The sequence below is a fragment of the Zootoca vivipara genome, chromosome 10 (assembly GCF_963506605.1).
Source record: "Zootoca vivipara chromosome 10, rZooViv1.1, whole genome shotgun sequence".
NCBI lineage: Eukaryota > Metazoa > Chordata > Lepidosauria > Squamata > Lacertidae > Zootoca > Zootoca vivipara.
This window is the reverse complement of record NC_083285.1, coordinates 54,649,213-54,672,845: the sequence shown is the minus strand read 5'-3', so window position 1 is coordinate 54,672,845 and position 23,633 is coordinate 54,649,213. Positions and strand designations below refer to the sequence as shown.

At 43.1% G+C, this 23,633-nt stretch overlaps 1 protein-coding gene across 1 annotated transcript in view; it reads right to left on the bottom strand.

Annotated features, from left to right (window-relative positions):
* B4GALNT3 (beta-1,4-N-acetyl-galactosaminyltransferase 3) overlaps positions 1–23,633 on the bottom strand; it is an 80,810-nt gene that overhangs the window by 30,025 nt on the left and 27,152 nt on the right. Inside the window, exons 2-4 of the mRNA XM_035127004.2 lie at positions 11,366–11,469; positions 7,585–7,662; positions 426–521 (exon numbers count right to left, since the gene is read on the bottom strand). Coding sequence (XP_034982895.2) covers positions 426–521; positions 7,585–7,662; positions 11,366–11,469 — 278 coding nt within the window. The remainder of the gene's footprint in view (positions 1–425; positions 522–7,584; positions 7,663–11,365; positions 11,470–23,633) is intronic.

Genomic DNA, 23,633 nt, shown 5'->3' with positions numbered 1-23,633 from the left:
AGGGTGTCTCTTTCTCTTTCTGGATACCCTCTGGAGGTAAATTTCAGTGGCCAGGTATCTTCCACAATGCCTAAAACCAAGAAAACCATGAAGCTGGTGGTTCTTTAAATAAAAATCCTACTCAGAATGAATCCTAGCTAAGTGTGTATAGCATTTGCAGCAAACGTCTGCTGACTCTAGCAGCGGTGCCCGGTGCCCACTGGGAGTGGTAGGGAGGAAAACAGGGAGACCAACAGTAGGTGGAGCCACACCCCAAGAAGTTGTAGGTAAGAAGGCAGGCAGGTGGAGTGAGGTTGGACGTTGGAGGGACAGTGTCCCATTCACCAATATGGGACCAACCTCCACTGATTTACAGTCGGTTAGGATGCTGGCAGAACCTAAGAAAAGAGGACCCTCCATTTGGCACAAGGATACGGAGGACTCACGTGGGGATGCAGTGGAAAGTGGAGGTTCTTCCTCAGCTGTTCCACGGAGCCACCACACCAGTCCTCAAAGACATGAAGGTTGACCTGGCCCTGGAACTTCAAGCACAAGGAGATACTCTTATTATTCACAGTCTGGATGATCTGGTGCCCATATGGCACACCCACTTATTTGCAACCTGGTATAGCAATAGGGAGTGTTGACTTGCCAAAGACTTTTAAGAGGAATGTGGCGTTGTGGTTAAACCACTGAGCCTAGGGCTTGCTGATCAGAAGGTCGGCGGTTCGAATCCCTGTGACGGGGTGAGCTCCTGTTGCTTGGTCCCAGCTCCTGCCAACCTAGCAGTTCGAAAGCATGTCAAAATGCAAGTAGATAAATAGGAACCGCTACAGCGGGAAGGTAAACGGCGTTTCCATGTGCTGCTCTGGTTTGCCAGAAGCGGCTTTGTCATGCCGGCCACATGACCTGGAAGCTATACGCCGGCTCCCTCAGCCAATAATGCGAGATGAGCGCGCAACCCCAGAGTCGGTCACGACTGGACCTAATGGTCAGGGGTCCCTTTACCTTTACCTTATTCCCCTTGAATCCTTCATCTGAGACAAAGTGTTTTTTATGGTTTATGGTAGTAGGGAAATACCCAGAACTGTTCCGAATTGAATTCGGCCTTTCACTTGCTAATTTTGCATAACTCTAACAGGGCCTGGGATCTATTCTAAATGAGTGCTGGACGACAGCCCTACTTTAAAGCTTACTCAACAGGTGTATTAACAGTCAGGTCTTTTCACATACTGTATCGGAAGTGCTGGCCAGCTTGAATTACTAGACAAGCACATTGGAGGCCTAGAGATTTTTATTTATTTAAAAATGGAATTCTAGGTTATCAGGCCCTGCAGCCCAACCCTTTCTGGGTAAACAGCTTTATAGGGAGAGGTAGATTTGCACAACAAAGAGAGGTTATAAATCTCTACTCTCACGCAGGCTGCAAAATAGTCATCTCTTTCTACACAGCAAAAATTTATTCCTGCCAGACGTGTTCCTCAAAAAAGAGAACTAAGGGCAAGGAAAAGAAAAGAGGCCCAAACCTTGCTGAAACAGAAAGCAATGGGGGTGAGGGGAGGACAGAGAGCCTGGGACACCCTTTCTTACTCCATATTTAGAAAATGCACATTTTATTTATTTATTTATAAAAGTATTTGTATACCACTACTGTATATCATAAAAAAAAACCAAAGCCGTTTACAGCAATAAACAAACAGGGGAGGGGATATTGCTTTGTTGTTGTTGTTGTTGTTGTTGTTGTGCTGAATGTTTTGTGCTTATATACTGCAAACCGCCCTGTGATCTTTCGATGAAGGGCAGTATATAAATTTAATAAATGAATAAAAATATCATAAAACCATAAAAAGTTTAAAACAAGGACAGTAGCCAGAAAATGAATTTCAAGATCCCTGCACAAAAAAAATCCAGAGACACTCTCATTAGTGTATCTGATGCAACCATTCCTAAACTAGAAAAAATAGTTTATGTGTTACTTTTATACCTTGTCCTTTTCCTCTTGGAAACCTCAAGGAAGGAAGGATTCCAGGTGGTCACCCTTAGAGGCACTGACCACACCCAGAACTGCTTAGCATCAGGCAAGATGACTTGGTTGCTGTAAAATACCTATGTCATCATAGTGTAGACAGCAAAGTGTCCTCTAGATATTGTTGGACTTCAACTCCCATCATCCCTCACCACTGGTCATGCTGACTGGGATGATGGGAATCAGGATCCAACAACAACATCTGGAGGACACCACTTTGGCTACCTTCTCCCCTATGCCCAAGTTCCACGTGACCAGCCATTTTCTGGTCACCATCCTGCAAAACTCAAAATATAGAAATGCAGCATTGAAAGCAGCCCCTTGGAGAGGGGTCTGTAGTTGCTAGAAATGAAGTAACAAAAAGCTTTGCTCTATTTTTTTATTGTTTGGCAGTTCCGTATCTCCGGGGCAAATCAGCTACACACAATCTGAAGAATGTGTAAATGCGGGTGAAGATAAACTAGACAAAAAGGAGGTTTAAGCCAGAGAAGAATGGAGGCATTGTGCAGCTGCGTATGACATTCCCCCCCCCCCAGTTTTGCTTATAGGACTCTTGTGTTTCTCCACTGAACATCCAGGCTTCTCCTCCCTAGATAAACTTCCAATGATTATAGCCATTCTATAGTCATGACTTCGATGCAAAACTATGCACTTGTGAAAAATCTGTTAAGAAATGTCAGCAACAAGGACCTCTTCTATTCTCAGGTGCAGCGAGGAGGTGAAAAAGAGGCAGCAATGTCATCAATTCTTGCAGGCACCGCCTGTTCCAACAAGCAAATGGTTCACTTTCCAGTACTGTCTAGGCTCAGTAGCACTCCCGTTACAAATCCCAGTTCAGGACTGCCAATTCCAGAATACCTTTAAGACTTGTAGTTTAACAACATGTGTCTGTACTGTCCTGTAGTCACATGCTTTCTTGAAAACTCAATTCCTTTAGGACAGGGTTGGGGAGCTCTCTAACAATTGGCGCTGCTGGTCAAATACTAATGAGCACTTTTGCTTGGCAGAACCACAGCCTGGATCGGGGTAGGCAACCTAAGGACCGGGGGCCGGATGCGGCCCAATCGCCTTCTCAATCCAGCCCGCGGACGGTCCGGGAATCAGCGTGTTTTTACATGAGTAGAATGTGTCCTTTTATTTAAAATGCATCTCTGGGTTATTTGTAGGGCATAGGAATTTGTTCATTATTTTTTTTCCAAAATATAGTCCGGCCCACCACATGGTCTGAGGGACGGTGGACCGGCCCACGGCTGGAAAAGGTTGCTGACCCCTGGCCTGGATGCATGAAGAAGAGCAAACAGTCACCACACACACGGGATTCTGCTGCAACCCTCATGAGTGAAGTAGCACCAGGTTTTCAAGGTCAAACCCCGTTCTGGTTTTCCATTCTTAAAAACTGCTATGTGGGGGAAGGATGCCAAACCTCTTCTTCTGTCAAAGATGCCCTGTTGTTGCAAACCTCCTTTTCTTGCCAGAAACACATACCTACTGTTCAAACGAAGACTAGCTCTATTACATGCAGAAATAAAACCATCCCCGATCCTCTTTCTGGGCCCTTTTATCAGCCGCAGGAACCACAGTGCAATAACATGCTTAGGCAGATGCAGATAATACAACAGAAGTATTGAATACCCCCTGTAATTAATTTGTGAAGTAGTATGGATTTCTCATGCTTAATCCACAAACTGCTATGTTTCAACAGTAAATTAATCTGAGGAACCAAAAAAATAAAATAAAAAAATCAATTCAGGAACAGAACAGGGTTCAGTTCATAGTCCTTTGATTTGCCTCAGATGACCATGCAGTGGCGGAACATATGCCCACGCTGCTCCCGGGGGATGTGGGGTGCGGAGGGTGCCCTCCCAAGCATGAGATAGCCACTCAGGTGCACAGAGCAGAGCATGCGCCCTTCAGCCAGGGGCGGAGCAAGTCACCCACGGGGGCACAGTGAGCCGTCCATGGCGGACATTCGGCGCACAGCCCGCCCGCAATTCCCAAGCCTCCCCCAGCTTGGGAAAACGAAGTAGTAAGGGGGGGAATGTCGCCAGCAAAGCGGCACAGCTCCCCCACTTCCCCCAACAGCTTGGGGTAGGCTTGGGAGTCGCGAGCGGGCGGCGGGCCAATGTCACCCCCCTCAGCAAAGACACCCGGGGCGGTCCATCCCCACCGCACCCCCTTCCTCTGCCCCTGTGACCATGCCCCCCAAATTTGACAAAAATCAGTGACAATATGGGTTAGCTGGTATCACTGGTAAAAAGAATCTGGGTTACAAAGGGTCTCTGTCAGAGGAGCCTGAGTTAGCAAAACTGTAGGTTGATGTGTGTAGAAATAAACCCACTTGCCATTTTGGACTGCATTTGCCATGGCTTTGCAAACTTTTATCAACACCACCTCACCAAATCCAGAAAAATGAGGTGGAAAGTCTTTAAGCCCAAATAACTAAACAAAGACAACAAGGCACACTTCCAAACCAACCAAAGAAAGGAGGGATGGGGAACCATTATGAGCCGAGAGCGGTGAACGGGGTCAGATACAAAAGTGGCCAAAGTAATGAATGCAAATTTAACCCTTGTAAATTAGGCTTTTCTCTAGACACGCTCCTTATTATTCTCCATCCAGGCAAGAAGTATTATTATTATTATTATTATTATTATTATTATTATTATTATTATCCTTTCCCCCAGAACCAGGACTCAAGATGACTCACAAAAATTAAAATAGATACAGATAAAACATTCACAGATAAAACATGTAAAAAGTTATTGCTAAAATGTAATAAATATATCTATGGAATTAACGTAATGTAAAAAAAAACAACCCTATCTACTAAAACACAGATAGTAAAACAAAAACATCACAAGAGCCCTTTCCTTCAAAGCTGTCAGTTCCCCAGAGCTCACTGGAATAATAATAATAAAAATGTTTGCAGGAGTACAACAAGGAGGGAGCCAGTCTAGCTTCTCTAGAAAGGAAGGGAGCAGCCACCAAGAAGGCTCTCACCCACATCCTCACCATATGGACACAGACAGCTCAGGGGTTGCATATCAGAGTTCAAGGAGCCACAATTGTACACTTTAAGTTTTATAAAAGTATAACAGTTTTTATTGTTGTTGTTGTTGTTTAGTCATTTAGTCGTGTCCGACTCTTCGTGACCCCATGGACCAGAGCATGCCAAGCACTCCTGTCTTGCACTGCCTCCCGCAGTTTGGTCAGGCTCATGTTGGTAGCTTCAAGAACACTGTCAAACTATCTCATCCTCTGTCGTCCCCTTCTTCTTGTGCCCTCCATCTTTCCCAACATCAGGGTCTTTTCCAGGGAGTCTTCTCTTCTCATGAGGTGGCCAAAGTATTGGAGCCTCAGCTTCACTGTCCTTCCAGTGAGCACTCAGGGCTGATTTCCTTCAGAATGGATAGATTTGATCTTCTAGCAGTCCATGGGACTCTCAAGAGTCTCCTCCAGCACCATAATTCAAAAGCATCAATTCTTCGGCGATCAGCCTTCTTTATAGTCCAGCTCTCACTTCCATACATCACCACTGGGAAAACCATAGCTTTAACTATACGGACCTTTGTTGGCAAGGTAATGTCTCTGCTTTTTAAGATGCTGTCTAGGTTTGTCATTGCTTTTCTCCCAAGAAGCAGGCGTCTTTTAATTTCGTGACTGCTGTCACCATCTGCAGTGATCATGGAACCCGAGAAAGTAAAATCTCTCACTGCCTCCATTTCTTCCCCTTCTATTTGCCAGGAGGTGATGGGACCAGTGGTCATGATCTTAGTTTTGTTGATGTTTTGCGCTCTCCTCTTTCACCCTCATTAAAAGGTTCTTTAATTCCTCCTCACTTTCTGCCATCAAGGTTGTGTCATCAGCATATCTGAGGTTGTTGATATTTCTTCCAGCAATCTTAATTCCGGCTTGGGATTCATCTAGTCCAGCCTTTCGCATGATGAATTCTGCATATAAGTTAAATAAGCAGGGAGACAATATACAGCCTTGTCGTACTCCTTTCCCAATTTTGCACCAATCATTTATTCCATATCCAGTTCTAACTGTAGCTTCTTGTCCCACATAGAGATTTCTCAGGAGACAGATGAGGTGATCAGGCACTCCCATTTCTTTAAGAGCTTGCCATAGTTTGCTGTGGTCGACAAAGTCAAATGCTTTTGCATAGTCAATGAAGCAGAAGTAGATGTTTTTCTGGAACTCTCTAGCTTTCTCCATAATCCAGTGCATGTTTGCAATTTGGTCTCTGGTTCCTCTGCCCCTTCGAAATCCAGCTTGCACTTCTGGGAGTTCTCAGTCCACATACTGCTTAAGCCTGCCTTGTAGAATTTTAAGCATAACCTTGTTAGCGTGTGAAATGAGTGCAATTGTGCGGTAGTTGGAGCATTATTTGGCACTGCCCTTCTTTGGGATTGGGATGTAGACTGATCTTCTCCAATCCTCTGGCCACTGCTAAGTTTTCCAAACTTGCTGGTATAATGAGTGTAGCACCTTAACAGCATCATCTTTCAAAATTTTAAATAGTTCAGCTGGAATATCATCACTTCCACTGGCCTTGTTATTAGCGGTGCTTTCTAAGGCCCATTTGACTTCACTCTCCAGGATGTCTGGCTCAAGGTGAGCAACCACACTACCTGGGGTGTACGAGACCTCCATATCTTTCTGGTATAATTCCTCTGTGTATTCTTGCCACTCTTCTTGATGTCTTCTGCTTCTCTTAGGTCCTTTCCAATTTTGTCCTCTATTATGGTAATCTTTGTACAAAATGTTCCTTTCATATCTCCAATTTTCTTGAATAGATCTCTGGTTTTCCCCATTCTGTTGTTTTCTTCTATTTCTTTGCATTGCTTGTTTATGAAGGCCCTCTTGTCTCTCTCCTTGCTATTTTTTGGAAGTCTGCATTCAATTTCCTGTATCTTTCACTATGTCCCTCACATTTTGCTTGCCTTCTCTCTCCCGCTATTTGTAAGGTCTCATTGGACAGCCACTTTGCTTTCTTGTATTTCCTTTTCATTGGGATGGTTTTCGTTGCTGTCTCCTGTATAATGTTACGAGCCTCCATCCATAGTTCTTCAGGCACTCTGTCCACCAAATCTAAATCCTTAAACCTTTTCCTCACTTCACACTGTGTATTCATAGGGGATTTGATTTAGATTGTATCTTACTGGCCCAGTGGTTTTTCCTACTTTAAGCTGGAATTTTGATATAAGAAGTTGAGACCTGGAGTCAGCTCCAGGTCTTGTTTTTGCTGACTGTATAGAGCTTCTCCATCTTTGGCTGCCAAGAATATAATCAATCTGATTTCGATGCTGCCCATCTGGTGATGTCCAGTTTTTATTATGATGTATTTATTCTCTCATATGCTACAAACGCTGTAAACAAACAGCTTAATGGCTGCTTGCATGTTGCATCCCTTGTTGGGAGCACAATCCAGAGGAAATTTATCAATAAAACTTCACCAAGTTTTAATTCCAATTAATCTGGGCATTTTCTGAATAAACATGGGCTAAATGTATGAAATACACCTTACCTAAATGGGTTTATTAATTCAGTTGCAAGACATTATATTGAACACTAACCTCAGGCCTCCAAGGGGGAGAGTTATTCAAAGTTGCAGGATTTGTCTTATTGCTTCTTCTGTTAACTCTGGTATGAACCTATACAGAGTGAAAAACAAGAAGATAAGTCTGTGTGGCTGGCTACAATATGTCTCAGAGGTGCACAACTGGTGGCTTGTGGACCACAAGCAAATTAAAACTTGTTCAAAACAAAAGATAAAAGAGATGCTGGGGACTAAACAGACTGAAGAGTCTCCTGCTCTAACTGCTGAAGAAGTTATGGATGGATGGTGTGGGGGGAAATGAGAAAGAAAATGAAGGAGGAGGAGGAAATTTAACCTGCTTCCCTGCCACTACAGCAACAGAGAACAAGACTGCTCCATCTTCTATGGGACAACACTGCAGCTATTTGAAGACAACTATCATGTCTCCCCTTAATCTCATATCCTAGTTTAATCATGACATGCTCTTTCATTCATTTATTTTATGACTTGGTTTCCAAAAAGCCCTCACCATCTAGGTTGTCTCCTCTGTAAGCACCCCAGTTTGTCAATGTCTTCCTGGAAATCTAATAAAAAAATTCCTTCAGTAGCACCTTAAAGACCAACTAAGTTTTTATTTTGGTATGAGCTTTCGTGTGCATGCACACTTCTTCAGATACAGTGAAATGGAAGTTTCCAGGCACTTATGTAGAGAAGGGGTGGGGAGGGGTGGGGATGGGGAGGGGGGATCACTCAGAAGGGTGGTGGAAATGGGTGATTGACTGACTGATAGCTGTTGATGACCGCAAACGACTGCAAATGGTTTTGCATGAAAAAGCAAGGGTTGAGATGGCTGAAGATCGCTTATCATGTATAATGAGATAAGAACCCGATATCTCTGTTCAAACCAGGTCCCTCCATGGTTTTGAGCTTGGTGATAAGTTGCAATTCAGCAACTTCTCTTTCCAGTCTATTTCTGAAATTCTTTTGTAGTAAGACAGCTACTTTGAGATCTTGTATAGAATGTCCTGGGAGATTGAAGTGTTCCCCTACTGGTTTTTCTGTCTTCTGGTTCCTGATGTCAGATTTATGTCCTGGAAATCTGTCACTCAGAAGTGGACACAGCAACCAAGATCAATTTTATTCAATCCTGGGTTCCCAGATGTTGTTGGGACTGCAGTTCCCATCATTCGTGACAACTGGATAAGCCACTGAGGGTGATGGGAGTTGGGTCCCTAGGTTTTACTGGACTACAAAGCTGGACTACATTGGTCTAGGCTACAAAATGAATGCTCCATATGTCTTCCAGGAAAATCTGAGAGGTAAATCAAGCTGCTGAATCCTCCTTATTCTCTTCTGGTGTGTACTCTTTGTATTTGGGCCAAATACAACCCAAGTGCTCCTTCTTCCTGCTACCTTCAGTACATTTCCTGACAGTTAAGGTGGCAAAAAGCAATCACAGAATCATAGAATCACAGGATTGCAGAGTTGGAAGGGACCATGAGGGTCATCTAGTCCAAATCCCTGCAATGCAGGAATCTTTTGCCCACTTGAATAAAAAGATTAAGAAATTGAATTATTCACTTTGCTATAAAAAGTTAGGGGCAGGTAATAAAAGTATGCCAAAAACCAACTCTCCTACTAAGAAAATTGTACCTGTGCTGCTCATACAGATAATCGTATAATACATGCAACACATGGGCGACACACAATAATCTCCAAGTCAATTATACATTATTCATCATACATTATTTATATCAAGCTTCTGAGAAAAAAAATAAAGCCTTATGCAAAAGCCACAGAGACTTACAAACTAACAAATCTGAAAACAAACTGCTGATATCTAATTCCAATGAGCTTTTCAAATGTGTGACTGTTTTCCAGATGTTTAGCTCAGTCTTTTGATTTCCTTTAGATAAGTTCATAAAGATACCAACAAAGGTAAGTTTGATGTTATTCTCAATACCGTGAGGTGCTGATGATGTTGTAAACAGATGTTAAAGAAGGTGTAAATGAAGAGACAGGGTCCCTTTGACTGGGATTTGCAGATAACTCATTCCCATGATAATTTCTGGGCTTCTTCAGTGGTTCTCGAAGTTTAGATACATATATTGATATTCAATTTCATGAAGAATACTATTTCTTGGCTTAAACTGAAGAACTAAATTTGCTTAGCAAACAACAGGACTGCCAGGGCGAAACAGGTGGAAAACGCTGGCACCCTGTCCCTGTCTCTTCATTTATACCTATAATAAGAATAAGAATAAGAATAAGAATAAGAATAAGAATTTATTGCTTACACCCTGCCCATATGGATGGGTTTCCCCAGCCACTCTGGACGGCTTCCAACAGAAATATTAAAATACACTAATTTCTTAAAGATTAAAAGCTTCCCTAAACAGGGCTGCCTTCAGATGTCCTCTAAAAGACTGGTAGTTATTTTTCTTTTTGACATCTGGTGGGAGGGCGTTCCACAGGGCGGGTGCCACTACCGAGAAGGCCCTCTGCCTGGTTCCCTGTAACTTGGCATCTCGCAGCGAGGGAACCGCCAGAAGGCCCTCGGCACCGGACCTCCATGTCCGGGCAGAGTGATGGAGGTGGAGATGCTCCTTCAGGTATACTGGACCGAGGCCGTTTAGGGCTTTAAAGGTCAGCACCAACACTTTGAATTGTGCTCGGAAACGTACTGGGAGCCAATGCAGGTCTTTCAAGACCGGGGTTATGTGGTCTCGGCGGCTGCTCCCAGTCACCAGTCTAGCTGCCGCATTCTGGATTAATTGTAGTTTCTGGGTCACCTTCAAAGGTAGCCCCACGTAGAGCGCATCGCAGTAGTCCAAGCGAGAGATAACTAGAGTATGCACCACTCTGGCGAGACAGTCCGCAGGCAGGTAGGGTCTCAGCCTGCATACCAGATGGAGCTGATAAACAGCTGCCCTGGATACAGAATTAACCTGCGTCGCCATGGACAGCTGTGAGTCCAAAATGACTCCTAGGCTGTGCACCTGGTCCTTCAGGGGCACAGTTACCCCATTCAGGACCAGGGAGTCCCCCCACCTGCCCGCCTCCTGTGCCCCACAAACAGTACTTCTGTACTTTAACATCTGTTTACAACATCATCAGATTTGTTAGTTTGTAAGTCTCTGTGGCTTTTACATAAGGCTTTATATTTTTCTCAGAAGCTTGATGAATAATGTATGATGAATAATGTATACTTGACTTGGAGATTATTGTGTGTTGCCCATGTGTTGCATGTATTATACGACAAAAAGCAACTCTCGGCAGAACAGAATAAGAATTCATCCTACTAAAATTTATTGAGATTTCTCTACCTTTTTAGACTTCACATGATCACACAAACTGAGCCCATATAAGCAGGTCTTACCAATGCTCTTGAAAAGCAGTCAGGTGAGTCAGCAATGGCAGGGAGTTCCTAATGTAACTGGGGTGGAGTGGATAGACAGCCACAGAGAATGCCTCCCTTTTGTTCCTGCTGCTAATACCTGATAATTATCTGTTATTATTAAAAGAGTGCCCTCTGCAACTGCAATTGTATCCAAGAGAGTAGTTAGCAAAGCTGGTGTCTAAGGTGTGCTGGGTATAAGCGGTTTGGAATAAAAACAATGCATAGTTTTAGCCACACCTTTGTGTAACAATTCAGGATCCAGTTCTTATCTATTAACATAGACTGTAAAAACAGAGACTGTACACTGATGAAACTTGGTGGAAATTTTTGCAACCCCATTTCTTTTCACTAACCTGAGACTTTAATTCCTTTGCTTTTAAATCTGGAGCACTTAGTACGATTTATGAGTTCTCCTTACCAGATTTTCTGGTTTCTGAGGCAGATAAAACTGCAGGCTTGGGTCCACTATAGGGCTGTCCTGGTTCCTCAGAGCTTTAGCTAGTTCACTCCAGCTTCCATATCCTGTAAGGTAAAAGAGGAAAATGCGGAAATTAACTTTCAGGTTAAAAAACAATGGCAACTCAACCATTATGGAAGCACCAACAATTCCCATAGGCTAGGAATGGGGAACCTCTTCACCTCAGGGTTAAATGCAGCTGCACTATCCTCAGATTGCCTTTGCCTGGCTGGACTGTGTCCTTGAACAGTCATAACATCTCGGGGAGAGGTGGGGTGTGTGTCGTTTGTTTGTTTTAGAAAACTCAGGCTTTTGTGTGGCTGGAACATAGCCTACTCTGCAAAGACAAGAGTCACATCCTTTGCTCCACCCAGTTTTCAACCTTTGACCCTAGCCATGCATTGCATGGCAGGTTGCCCACAAGTAAACATGCATACCCTCCAACATTTCTCCAATGAAAATAGGGACATCCTAGATAATAATAATAATATCAAAGCCCGCCCATCTGACTGAGTTGCCCCAGCCAATCTGGGCAGCTTCCAACATACAAAAACGTAATAAAACATTAAACATTAAAAACGTATACAGGACTGTCTTCAGATGTTTTCTAAAGGTTGCATAGTTACTTATCTCCTTGGCTCAGGGATTGGATAACTCCATACCCACCAACATTTCTCCAATGAAAATAGGGACGTCCTAAGGAAAAGTGGGACATTCCATTGTCAAATCAGAAACCAGGATGGAATCTGTAAATCCAGGACTGTCCCTGGAAAATCGGGATGTTTGGAGGGTCTGAACATGGCCATCGTGCTGGCAGTGTTTTATATAAGGCAAAAGAAAATGCTGTCCATATGTTAAATATAATCAAGCGCCATATAAACAAATCCACTGTGTATTTACTTACAAACCCACCCCATCGTTTTCATAGGACTTAATCCCATGTAAAAGCGCAATGATTATTGAGAGTCTAAAGCTCAGGAACTGTGATACCCACATTATAGGTTAAAACAACTTGAAACTACAGTACAGGCATTTTATGGTAAGCCAAGACCACTCTCTTCCACCAACACAGTACAGTTGGGCATGGGACTAGGAGCATGACAAAATTCAGAGCAGGCCCTTTTCATCCAGCAATATGTCATTCTATGGATTAAATGCTGGAAACAATTGAACCTGCATCCAAACAGTCCCTGAACATCACTTTAGGACTCCTGGCCATGTGAAGCAATGAACAGATAGAGGATAAAGCTATCAAGGAGCTGCTAGCCATGGTGCCAAAGCTCTAGCCTGCCCCCTGTTGGAGGCAGTATGCCAGTTGCTGGGCTGTTGTTGCTGGGTCCTGCCTACAAGCTTCCCATAGGCATCTAGTTGGCCACTACTGCAACTCTGATACCCAATTTAATTTAACTGGGAATAAGCTCCATTAAACATTTAATTTTTTTTACTGCTGAGCAGACATATATACCTAAGTCCTTAAAGTTAACTATATAGTAGATTTTTAATGCAAAATGAATGGACTTTATTTTTGCTGCATACATGAAATTTGCTGGGGGGTGTGCTCTTTAAAATCCTCATACACATGAAATACTAATATTTGCTTGCACACACACACACAAATAAATATTGGAAGCACCTGCCTCAACAAAAATGCATTCTGGTTTCTATGAAGAAAGGAATCACAGGGAAGGAAGTTAGGCAAGCGGCATAGAATCCTATCACCTGCTGACCAAAATAACTCACTTGTCCTCAGTCCCCACCCATTGGGTGAAAACAGCTCTGCTCACTCTCATTGGCTGAGAACACAGCAGCACCGTGTTTTGCTTTGTTTTTTTTTGTACTAATGGCTTTTATATAAAAAAGGAAAGAGGCTGGGAAGGGAGAGGTGTCCAGTTCCAGGTGCTGTGTGCTGCCCTGAGGTCTTGGGGCCTCTGCCAGTGGCCCAGCTGGCTCATCCCTGCCTCCGACCATACATACTGCAGCAGTGCTACTATATACAAGTGCAGAGAACAGCACCAGATGAAGCAATTAATCCGTTGATGTGTTTGTCAGACACCTGGTGCCATGATTATCCGAATATTTATTTTTCCAACCTGATCCTGTAATTAAAACTGGCTCCCTTCCCAGTATGTCCCTGTAGTCACCAACCTGGCACATTAAGAGAAGACATAGCAGGGTTTCTGGAGCCTGATTAGATTTTATGGTGCAGCAATATCTAGGCCATGTTGCACCATACACAAGATTATGTTGCCAACATCCATCTCTCTCTTGCTCGCTCTTTTATTTCATGTATGCAAAAAAGTTTTAAATTTTTTTTTATCTTCCATCAGCAACTGGGTCCCAGAATTCCCCAATATTATAATAAAAGGGGAGTGGGGTAGCCAGCTGGTCATTTTTAAATACATAAATAAAGCTAGATATAAAACCAGACCCACATGTTGCAGATTAGGTGGTTTGACTTGCATTAAAAAAAAGTTTAGTGAACTTTTGTTGGTGTTTTGGCTTTATAAAAAGCCAACTGCACCATCAGTTTAAATTTGAGGATGAGGATAAAACCACTAAGTAGAGTCCCTGCATGCCTATGGGAAGTTTGCCTTTAATTCCAGCACAACCAGAAATCCTAACAAAAGTAAATACAGAACTTTTCTGTTTTAAGAGTAAAAGTAAATTATTCTCTTTGATCATGACTTGATCCATGTTTTTGCATTTCCAGGATCCAGTATTTGATGTCCTTAAGCCTCAGGGTGCCCCCTCTATGGGAAGTGTGGAGAAAGCCTTTATGGTGGTGGCCCCCTGAAGCATTTCAGTAAATTTTAGTAGTTTTAATAGTTTTAACAGTAGCACAGTTTTTAGAATTTTATAATTAGCTTCTTCATCCTGCTAATCATTTTCTGTGCTGTTAATTGGGGTTGTTATTTTAGATGTGGAAGCTTTTTACATAGAGCTTTAAATAATACAAGAGAGGGTTACTTATGCTCTTATGTGATCATCTTTATTTATTTTTCATATTTTGTATGTTGTAAGTTGCCTAGGAGCTTTGGTGCAGGTGTCACACAGTTATCAATAAGCATAAATAATGGGTGATATCCAATGATAGTCATAGCAGACGCATTGAAAATAAAAATCAATTTCATATGTGAAAACACATCAGACCAATATCTGAGCTTGTTCGACTCATACACTGAAGAAGATAGGTACAAAGCAGAAACAACTAATCTAATATGTAAACTGAACTATAATCTTACTTTATCCACAATGTCTTTGTTAGGTAGGCTACTCACAGAGCTTTATGGTTAGGTGTCATGGGCTTTGAAGACACTCAAACTCCGGACGCAAGGGAGAACTGTGCTAAGAGGAAGGCATGCTTGGCAAATCCACATCGTGATCAACTCCCACCTGGAAACCAACATCCCCACTGTGGAAGGGCGTGTGGATCTAGAATTGGCCTCCATAGTCACTTACGGACTCATTGTTAAAACCGTGTCTATGGAAGACAATCTTATTCGGCTACAAGTGATCGCCAAAGAAGAAGAGGATGGTTGGGAAAGGGTTTAACTCTGGTCTTCCATGTTCAAAAGCAGCTGCAAGAGGAGACCAAATGCTAAATTAATGCCTCTTTGCAAGGGCTATGCTCTACAAAGTGTTGGGGGATCTGCCAAGTTCAGGTGACGAAGTAGATCTGTACCAGGAAAAGAAAATTAATTGCTCAAAGCTTGGATAACCCAACAACTTAACTGTTGTGTGAAAACTAATCAGAATCACTAGATAAGAAAAAACAAGTTTAGCCAGAGGATGCCCTTTCTTATCTGGATCTGATTAGAATCTAAGATTATTCTTCACGATCCATGGCTGCGTGGCTGACATAATAAAGCAACTGATTGTTAGTGCCCAACAAATTGAAATTAAGCTCTTGGAAAGAACAATCAGTTCAAGTGCCATTGCTAACAGCACATAACTACCAATCAGGTTAGCAGTAGAGTAGATACAACCGTGTTTAGTGCAGAATGCACAATTATCTAACTTTACTGCTTTTAGAAAGTGATGCAGACTGTTTCTTGATTCCTAGAGGAATTCATCTTTCTTCACCTCAAAGGATGTGATTGGATTATTTTTACACATCCAAGCACTCGTTCCCATAGTTTAGTACACATAAAAAGTTAATGATGTCTGTAAACCAGCCTCACAGATAAATCCACAACAGTTTGTGTTCCAATCACCTGACCACACATACCTATATTAATAATTTGCAGCTTAAAATGAAGACTAATATGGCTCCCCACTTGATTGCTTAAAGGCAATTCTTCTGTATTAGCTACAGGTGACTGGGCAAGTGGCTGATCAATTGTCCATCCCAAGCATCTTAAATTATGGCTTAGCACAAGTGTGCAGACTCCTGGAGAGGAAATCACAGTGGCTTTATTCCTCCTCTAGTCCTGCTGCTGCACTGAGCTAAGCCATGATTTGGTGTGGCAGGTTATCCAAACCCAGGCTCATGGTTTGTGTTGCTATATAGACAAACTATGAGCTGCAGCCAAGGCTTGTTCTCGGGTTTACAGCTCATGGCTTGTCTAACGGAGACTAGTCATGAACGCTGGGTTTGGACCACTATGGTCCAGCTCACATTAGCAGGAGGAGTGCATGAAGAGTGAAATGACTGTGATCTCCATGTTTGCACATTTGTGTTGGTTTAGCATTACATGTGAACCAGCTCAGTGCATCCTTTTTACTCATACTTTTCATCCCTGACATCTATATCTCTCTGTGCACCTACAACATGACCCAGAATACCACTGGTATTCAATGGAACTCTTTTGGAATTGATGTTATATGCATGTGACTAGGAACATCCATTAGTGCCCTGGCTGTCACATTCTGTGCTGGTTTTAACCTCTGGACCATTTTCAACTGTATCCACATGTAGAGCTCCTTTGCAATAGTCCAATCTGGAGGTTCACTGAATATGGGTAACTAGTTAGACTATTCCAGTCTAGGAATGGCCACAGTTGGGCATAAGTATTCTGGGCCCCTGAAGCCACCTGGGTTTCCAGGGACAAAGATGGCTTCAACAGTACTCCCAAGCTATGTTGCCTGCATCTTCGAAATCCTGAACTGAAGAACCATCCAACCACAGAACTTGTCTGGATTCAGTTGCAATTCATTGGCCCACATCCAACCCACTACCACCTCCAGACAACAGCTCAGCACCTATGCTGCATCTCCCGATTCAGATGGGGGTCATCAGCATAATGATGGCACTTTGCTCCCAATCCTACAATGACTGTTCCCAATGACTCCACATCTAGAACAGCATGAGAGACAAGATTGAAACCTGCAGAAATGCCACAGGGCCGAGGAAAAGTCTCCCACTGCTACTCTTTGGAACCATCCTTACAGATAGGAATGGAACCACTGTAAAGTACTGCTTCTCCGACAGTCCCCAAAAGAATTGTCAAAGGCTCATGTGTAATAGCAGCCATGGGCGGATGGATCTGTATCAGGACTGCAGAACTGTTAGGAAGGGGTTTGACCATTGTCCCTGTGTTGTGACACACAAGCACACACATCATCTCATCACCTCAAAGCTCCTATTTGCCCGTGAACAGAACACAGTACATTCCAGGGAGTCCTGCTTTTAAGTTTGCAGGGTGACTGAAGGTGTCCAACAAGGCTATGCTTGTTGCAACCGTATATATTTTATATTGTGGAATTTTTCCCACTAGGTATCTGAAATAATCACCAGGGGTTTTCTTTTAGCAGGGGAGAGGTATTACTCCTACTGCAGCATTTCAAACGCCTTTTAACAATCCTGATTGTTATACGGAATAGTGAGTATATTCATGGTTTTTATAATGAATTCTTTGAGTCACAAATATTTTCGCTGACAAAAACCATAATCGGAAAAGTACATCTAAATTAATTGCAATACGCTGCCTGAAAGTGTACTTTAGAGATGCACAAATAGATACTGCAACAGTCTTTGATGAAATCAGTATTGTTCATTAACCAGTAGTTAATGCTTGACCTGTTCTTTCAAATTCACTTGAAGCATTTGTACTCTGATGTTGATCTATGATTACACATTTCCTCAACAAAGTGTCAAGAGAGTGACAATTCATACAGCCTTTTCTAAAGGGTCTTATGACAATTTTGTTCTCAATCCCATTTGCCTGCCACTTACCGTACGTCACAATTATGTGGGGTGGTTGTGATCCCCTTGCCCAATGTGTCATGTGGGGATAAAACCACTGGGCTACACTGCAGGACTCTCACAAAAACCACTCCCTCAGCAGAAATTTCATTTTTTCCCATGAAAAGTAAGACCTAGGTTAGAAAGAAGCTGAACTTCTTGCTTATCTTTCTATGGTGGCTGAGGGGTGTGTGTGTCATTCTTCTGCTTCCCAGTTACAGCTTTTCTAAAGTCTTCAATTTCTCCATTGTTTCCTAAGGGCTGCAGGAGGCAGTGGAAGACAGGAGTGCCTGGCGTGCTATGGTCCATGGGGTCACGAAGAGTCGGACACGACTAAACGACTAAACAACAACAAAAAATTTATTATCCTGCCAAGAAATGCTTTCTAGAGCAGTTAGGAAGTCCCACTTGCAGGACAATGGAATGGTCATTCTAGAAATGTACATCAATGGCTGCCACAGATAAGCAGAGAGCATGTCTGGGTCCCATAGTCAGCATTCCTGATTCAAAACCTGTGCAGTGCCAAACAGCCAGAAATAAATTGTTGCTTATTTTTAAATCACTGTGTCTTTTTCATCAGTGATAATGGAAAGGCTCTTATTTCAGGGATAACTGCCTTCAACTGAGTCAGAGCACTTGTCCATTTATACCTCAGTATTTGCACTGACTGGCAGTGGCTGTCCAGGTTCTCGGACAGGGAAGATTCCCAGCTCTACCTGGACTTGCCATGGATTGAACCTGGTACATCTTCTGCACGCAGAACAGGTGCTCTGCCACTGAGTCACATCCCTTCCCACAATGATACTTACTACAGAGCTTTCTAAGGGGGCTGAATGTGGAGTAGAAAGCATTCCAAGGAGGAAATGCAATATCGAGCACCAACTGGGATGAAAACAAAGGAGTAAATGACATGGGGTATAACTATATATAACCAAAATTCTTCTGTTCCCCCTTTGAATGTCCGTCAAGCTTTGGAGAAGCCGGAACATTCCTGACATACGTCTTGTCAGATATAGCTGAAGCGGAACTCTGACCAAGACTATCGCTGGGTACATGGACAGAGGCCAATGATCTGCAAATGTTGTAGAAAAGGGGAGAGATTCCTACCTAATAGCAGGCAAAGACTCACTGTGCAAGCCTGGATAATTGAAGGAGATGGCTGTGAAATCTGTAAAGCACAGCATTACCATAAAAAGTTATCAACCAACTGGAAGTAGTTCATAACAAAACAAAACAAAACAAAACAAAACAAAACAAACAAAACAAAACAAAACAAAACAAAACAAAACAACCCACATGTTTTTCCTTCCTAGCCACAGTGTAGAAAACTGCCTAGCTACCCTCTCCCATTCTCAGCAGTCACCCCCTTGCTTTTGCTCCTGTTTCTGGACTTCTTTACCAAACCAAATCTCCCTTGATATGTTTGTACATTCTAGATTTTTTTCATGTGAGCTGCTTAGAGTGTCTTTGGAAGGAAATGCAGGAAAAGAACTTGAGCATAAATAGCCTACATACAAACACATATTAATGTAATATTGCCTGTGTCTCCAGGCTGCGACACTTCCACAGCAATATATGACCCCTGCTTTACTGACCCGTTTCTGGAGCCCTTTTTCTGCCACCCCTCTCAAGTTTCTCAGCCATTTTTATTTAAACATCATCACTTCTCTCTCTCTTTCTCTATAGACTTTAAAAGTCTGGAAGAGTCAAAAGGAAATGCAACACTGTAGCATAAATAAATGATCGCCAGGTCCTTCATTTTCCCGTCATCTCCTCTTCTCAAGCGAGTAAGTGATCTGCCTTTGTTATAAGGGCACAGACAATGACCCAAGCACAGCAGTAAGATTTTCATGCCACACAGAGAGATGGTTAATAGAGAAGGCTGCAAAATAACCTCCCGCCAATGTTAGCACCTGAAAAGTAATAGCTGAGTATGCAAGCCAGGACTTCTCTTTCATCGCAGAAATAGGCCCCAGGGGGTTTCTTACGCAGAATCTACTGGTACATATGGTGTCACCTCTCGTTGCCTGCTGCAAGGCTATTACAACTACGTATATCAATTCCTAATTTCAAAGCAGTGAATCTACAAGGGAGCTGGTTGGCCCAGTGGGTAGAAGAAGATGAATTCAGCCAAGCCTCCCATGTCACTGATTCAAAAGAGGTGATCTTGGGCAAACCAGTGTTGCTCTGCCTCAGTTTCCTGCCAGTAAAACGGGATGATCCAACTCTGGAAGGCCCTGCTTTGTAGTTTTAGAAGTGTCCTATGAACCTGAAGTTCTAAAATATAAATGCCAAAGTCCACTTTGGATCATTTTGCAACAAAGCTACAATCTCAATAAATACAGAAGTCATGTTTGGGCTCCATGGTGGCAATTATTATCATAACTCTTCACTTCTGAAACCAGTGACCGCAGTTGGTTCAAACAGGGGCCTTGGGGGAAGGGAAAGTCCTCTCCCCAGCCTGACTCAGGATGTCATCATTCTCTGCCTTCCCCGTCAACCCCCCAGATGCTTTTCAGTGGTGGGGTCGCTTCTGAACAGCAGCCAAGTTCAGTTGCGCCCTGTCCTAGGGGCCCCCCAATGCCAGATGCCAAGCACCCTCCCCAACATCTGGCACCATTCCTGTGCCGTGAACACTTTTCTGAAAATAAAGTGCTTACTATACATTGAGAGATTTGCATTTACTACTTTATTCTACATAGAATTGTAGAGTTGGAAAGGACCACATAAATATATTGCCCAATATAAGGGGAAGGGCTTATAGAGAACAGCCCCCCCTCATCAGAAGCAGCCCGTCTCCAAGCAGTCATGAAAGCGAAGGGGCGGATGAGGAAAGTCAGGAGACGAAAAGGGAGTGCCAGACCTCTGGCAACATCCAAGACCCCCTGCTCCACAGGCAGGAAGAGAGGGAGAGGGAAAGAGAGGAGAGGAATCAGGCAGACCGCAGACCCTCCCCCCCCCCCGACTCCGGAATTGAGGAGTAGGAGAAAGGGGAGGAGATTCACTGTCCCGAGGCTTTTATGTTGGTCCAAATCGCGGAAGGGGGCGGTGCCGGATTCTGATTCGGAATGAGGAGACATGAAACCAACAGCTCACTACACTGTAAATAATGTGCACTAATAAAGACTTCTGAAAGACAAGCATGTGGAAGGTCGTTACTCAGGAGTAGTCACAACAACCCTGACACCCAACATGGGGCTTGAACCCATAACCCTGAGATTAAGAGTCTCATGCTCTGATATGTATCACACTTGCATCATTTGGCTGGGAGGTTTCCAGGTCCAGGAATTAAAGGGAAAGGCCAGCTGTTCATGGGATTGCACTCCCTCTGAAAAAGCAGGTGCATAGCTTGGGATGCTTTCTGAAACCACCTTATCACTGGAAGGGACACAGGTATTTGCCAGAGCCACCAGGAGGGCTGCTTTTGTCTAACCAAGCTGCTCAGTGTCCTTTCTAATGTCTTGGATGCCAAAATAACCCCAAGAGTTCCTATGGAAATAATGGAACAGATTTCCATAAAAAGGCAGTGCAGAGGCCTCAGCTCAACAGCTGCTCCCTTGTTCCCTCCTCCTTTGTGCAACACAGGGCTTTTGCCTATTAAGGCAACTAGATGTCATGATGTGTATGGCAAAATGGAAATACAGAGACACTAACTAATGAAGGGACAGAGTAGAGGAAGGTTTGCTTGAGGCAAGAAATGTTCACAGGATTCCATTATTCACAATTTCAAGTACTGTAATCTTGATTTCTTTATCTGTTTTTACAAAGTAGAATGAGGCTGCACAAAGTCCTCTGTGCCAATCAGTATTGATTAGCAAGGAATGGAGGCTCTGACTGTGATGCAACAATGACATCACAATGGTACTGGCACATGTTATTCGCATGCCCCACCAAACCTCCCACCTATTGTACACCACACTCAACCCCTCATGTCCTCACGGGTCCTTTAATCTCCCCATATTCTCACAGCTCCTTCGATCATACCCATATCCTTAAAACTTCTCTGTGTCCCTCTACCCTGCTTTGTTCCAACCTCTGCTGCTTAAAATTACCATTTAAAAGACCTCCCTTCTCTTTTGCTCCCCCTCCCCCTCTAACTTCATGCAAATCCAGGATTGTGATAAAGCACTACAAATCTTCCAAAAGGGGCTGTGCGACGACAGCCTTACATTTGTATGTATATAGGAAGATCTTTAATTTACAGAACACATCTTGCAAAAATGACTTCCACAAACATCAAACGGCTGCTTCAGGTACAATAATGTAGCTTTCTGTGTTCACCATTACCAGTTTGTTCTTATGCAAGTACCTGAGGAGGGCAAATGTTAATGTCATATGTTAACCTGGGGAACCTCATATACTTGGCTACCTGGAGGAAACAAATTGACCCCCTGATAAGATTAGTTTTATTTTTACAATATTTAGCAGCTTATGAAATTAGGCAGGGTGAGGTTGTAATTCATGAAAATCCATTTTAAGATTAAAGGTAAAGGGGCCCCTGACCATCAGGTCCAGTCGTGTCCGACTCTGGGGTTGCGGCGCTCATCTCGCTCTATAGGCCGAGGGAGCCGGCGTTTGTCCGCAGACAGCTTCCAAATGGCCTAAATAGAGCTTAACATGAAAAGCAGAGAAGTGAACTGCATTAGTCAAGTTATTTAGTGTGAAGTAGTCATTCATTTTCATTAGGTATGTAATCAAGTTCCTACTATATAACTAAATTCCTTCAGTAGCACCTTAAAGACCAACTAAGTTTTTATTTTGGTATGAGCTTTTGTGTGCATGCACACTTCTTCAGATACGTATCTGAAGAAGTGTGCATGCACACGAAAGCTCATACCAAAATAAAAACTTAGTTGGTCTTTAAGGTGCTACTGAAGGAATTTTTTTATTTTGCTTCGACTCAGACCAACACGGCTACCTACCTGTAACTACTACTATATAACTGTTATCTCCAGAACAACATAACCAGAGGTTGATTGATATTGTGGATGCTGAGCTTGCAGATGGTAGCCAAGATTACAAAGCTAAATTTATTTCCACTAGGCAGCAGAACTGGAGGTGTCATGCCATGTTACAAATCATGCAACATAGACACTACAAACCAGATAAAATGTGTCCTCAAAAGATGGACATAGCATGCAGATTATATGTTATACAGAGTCAAGTTCTCTTGTCTTCCTGTACACCGGTCAGCGACAACAACCAAGCATTCCAGGACATTTCAGGAAAAGATAACTGCTGTCCTGCAGACAAACACTACAGAAATTACCTGGAAACATAATATGGCAGCCTCTCCATCAGCTCTTCTGGGAGACCAGCAGCTTTTGATCCCTCCTTTCCTTGAATTCTTTCCATTCTAATTTGATGCTGCAATGCAGGCATTGTTGCACCAAATTTAAAGCATTACATATTGGCATATTCTAGATTTATAGTCAGTCACTTCACATGAACTGACCAGCCACCCAGACATTCCTTCCTGGTTTGTTGTTGCCCCTACAAAATCATCTTGGTTGAGCAAGTGAAGCTATTAAGGAGACGTTGTTCAACTGGTTGGTTCAGATTTTGCAAGGTGGGGGGGGGAGGCAGGGGTGAGTGAAGGGTACAATGAACTGGCAGACACCTGGAGAACACAGAATATTTGAGCAGCTAAGGATATTCAGAGAGAGAATGTACAGAGTCAAAAGCATCCTGGAATTACAGGCAGTGTCCCATTCTAATATGTTTGCAGGTGAAAGGATAATAGGCCTTATTGAGGAAAACCATGCTTTATATATAAAATGGATAAGTCATATCCTTTAATGTTGCAGCTCTCAGCATGGAAGGCATACCTTTGATGGCCGAGTTGTCTACCTTCTTTAGCAGTTTCCTCTGTAGGTTGCAGTTCCACTGGGTGTGGGAACTGTCCTCATACACTTTTCTAGGCTACTCCCTATCCTACACCACTGACTGACAGAAGGCAGCCCCAATATGCATTGTTCACAGGGCTATTGCTTCTTTTAGGTTTTCCCTTCTGATGTGCTGACTCTCCAAAAGGAAGGTGGAACA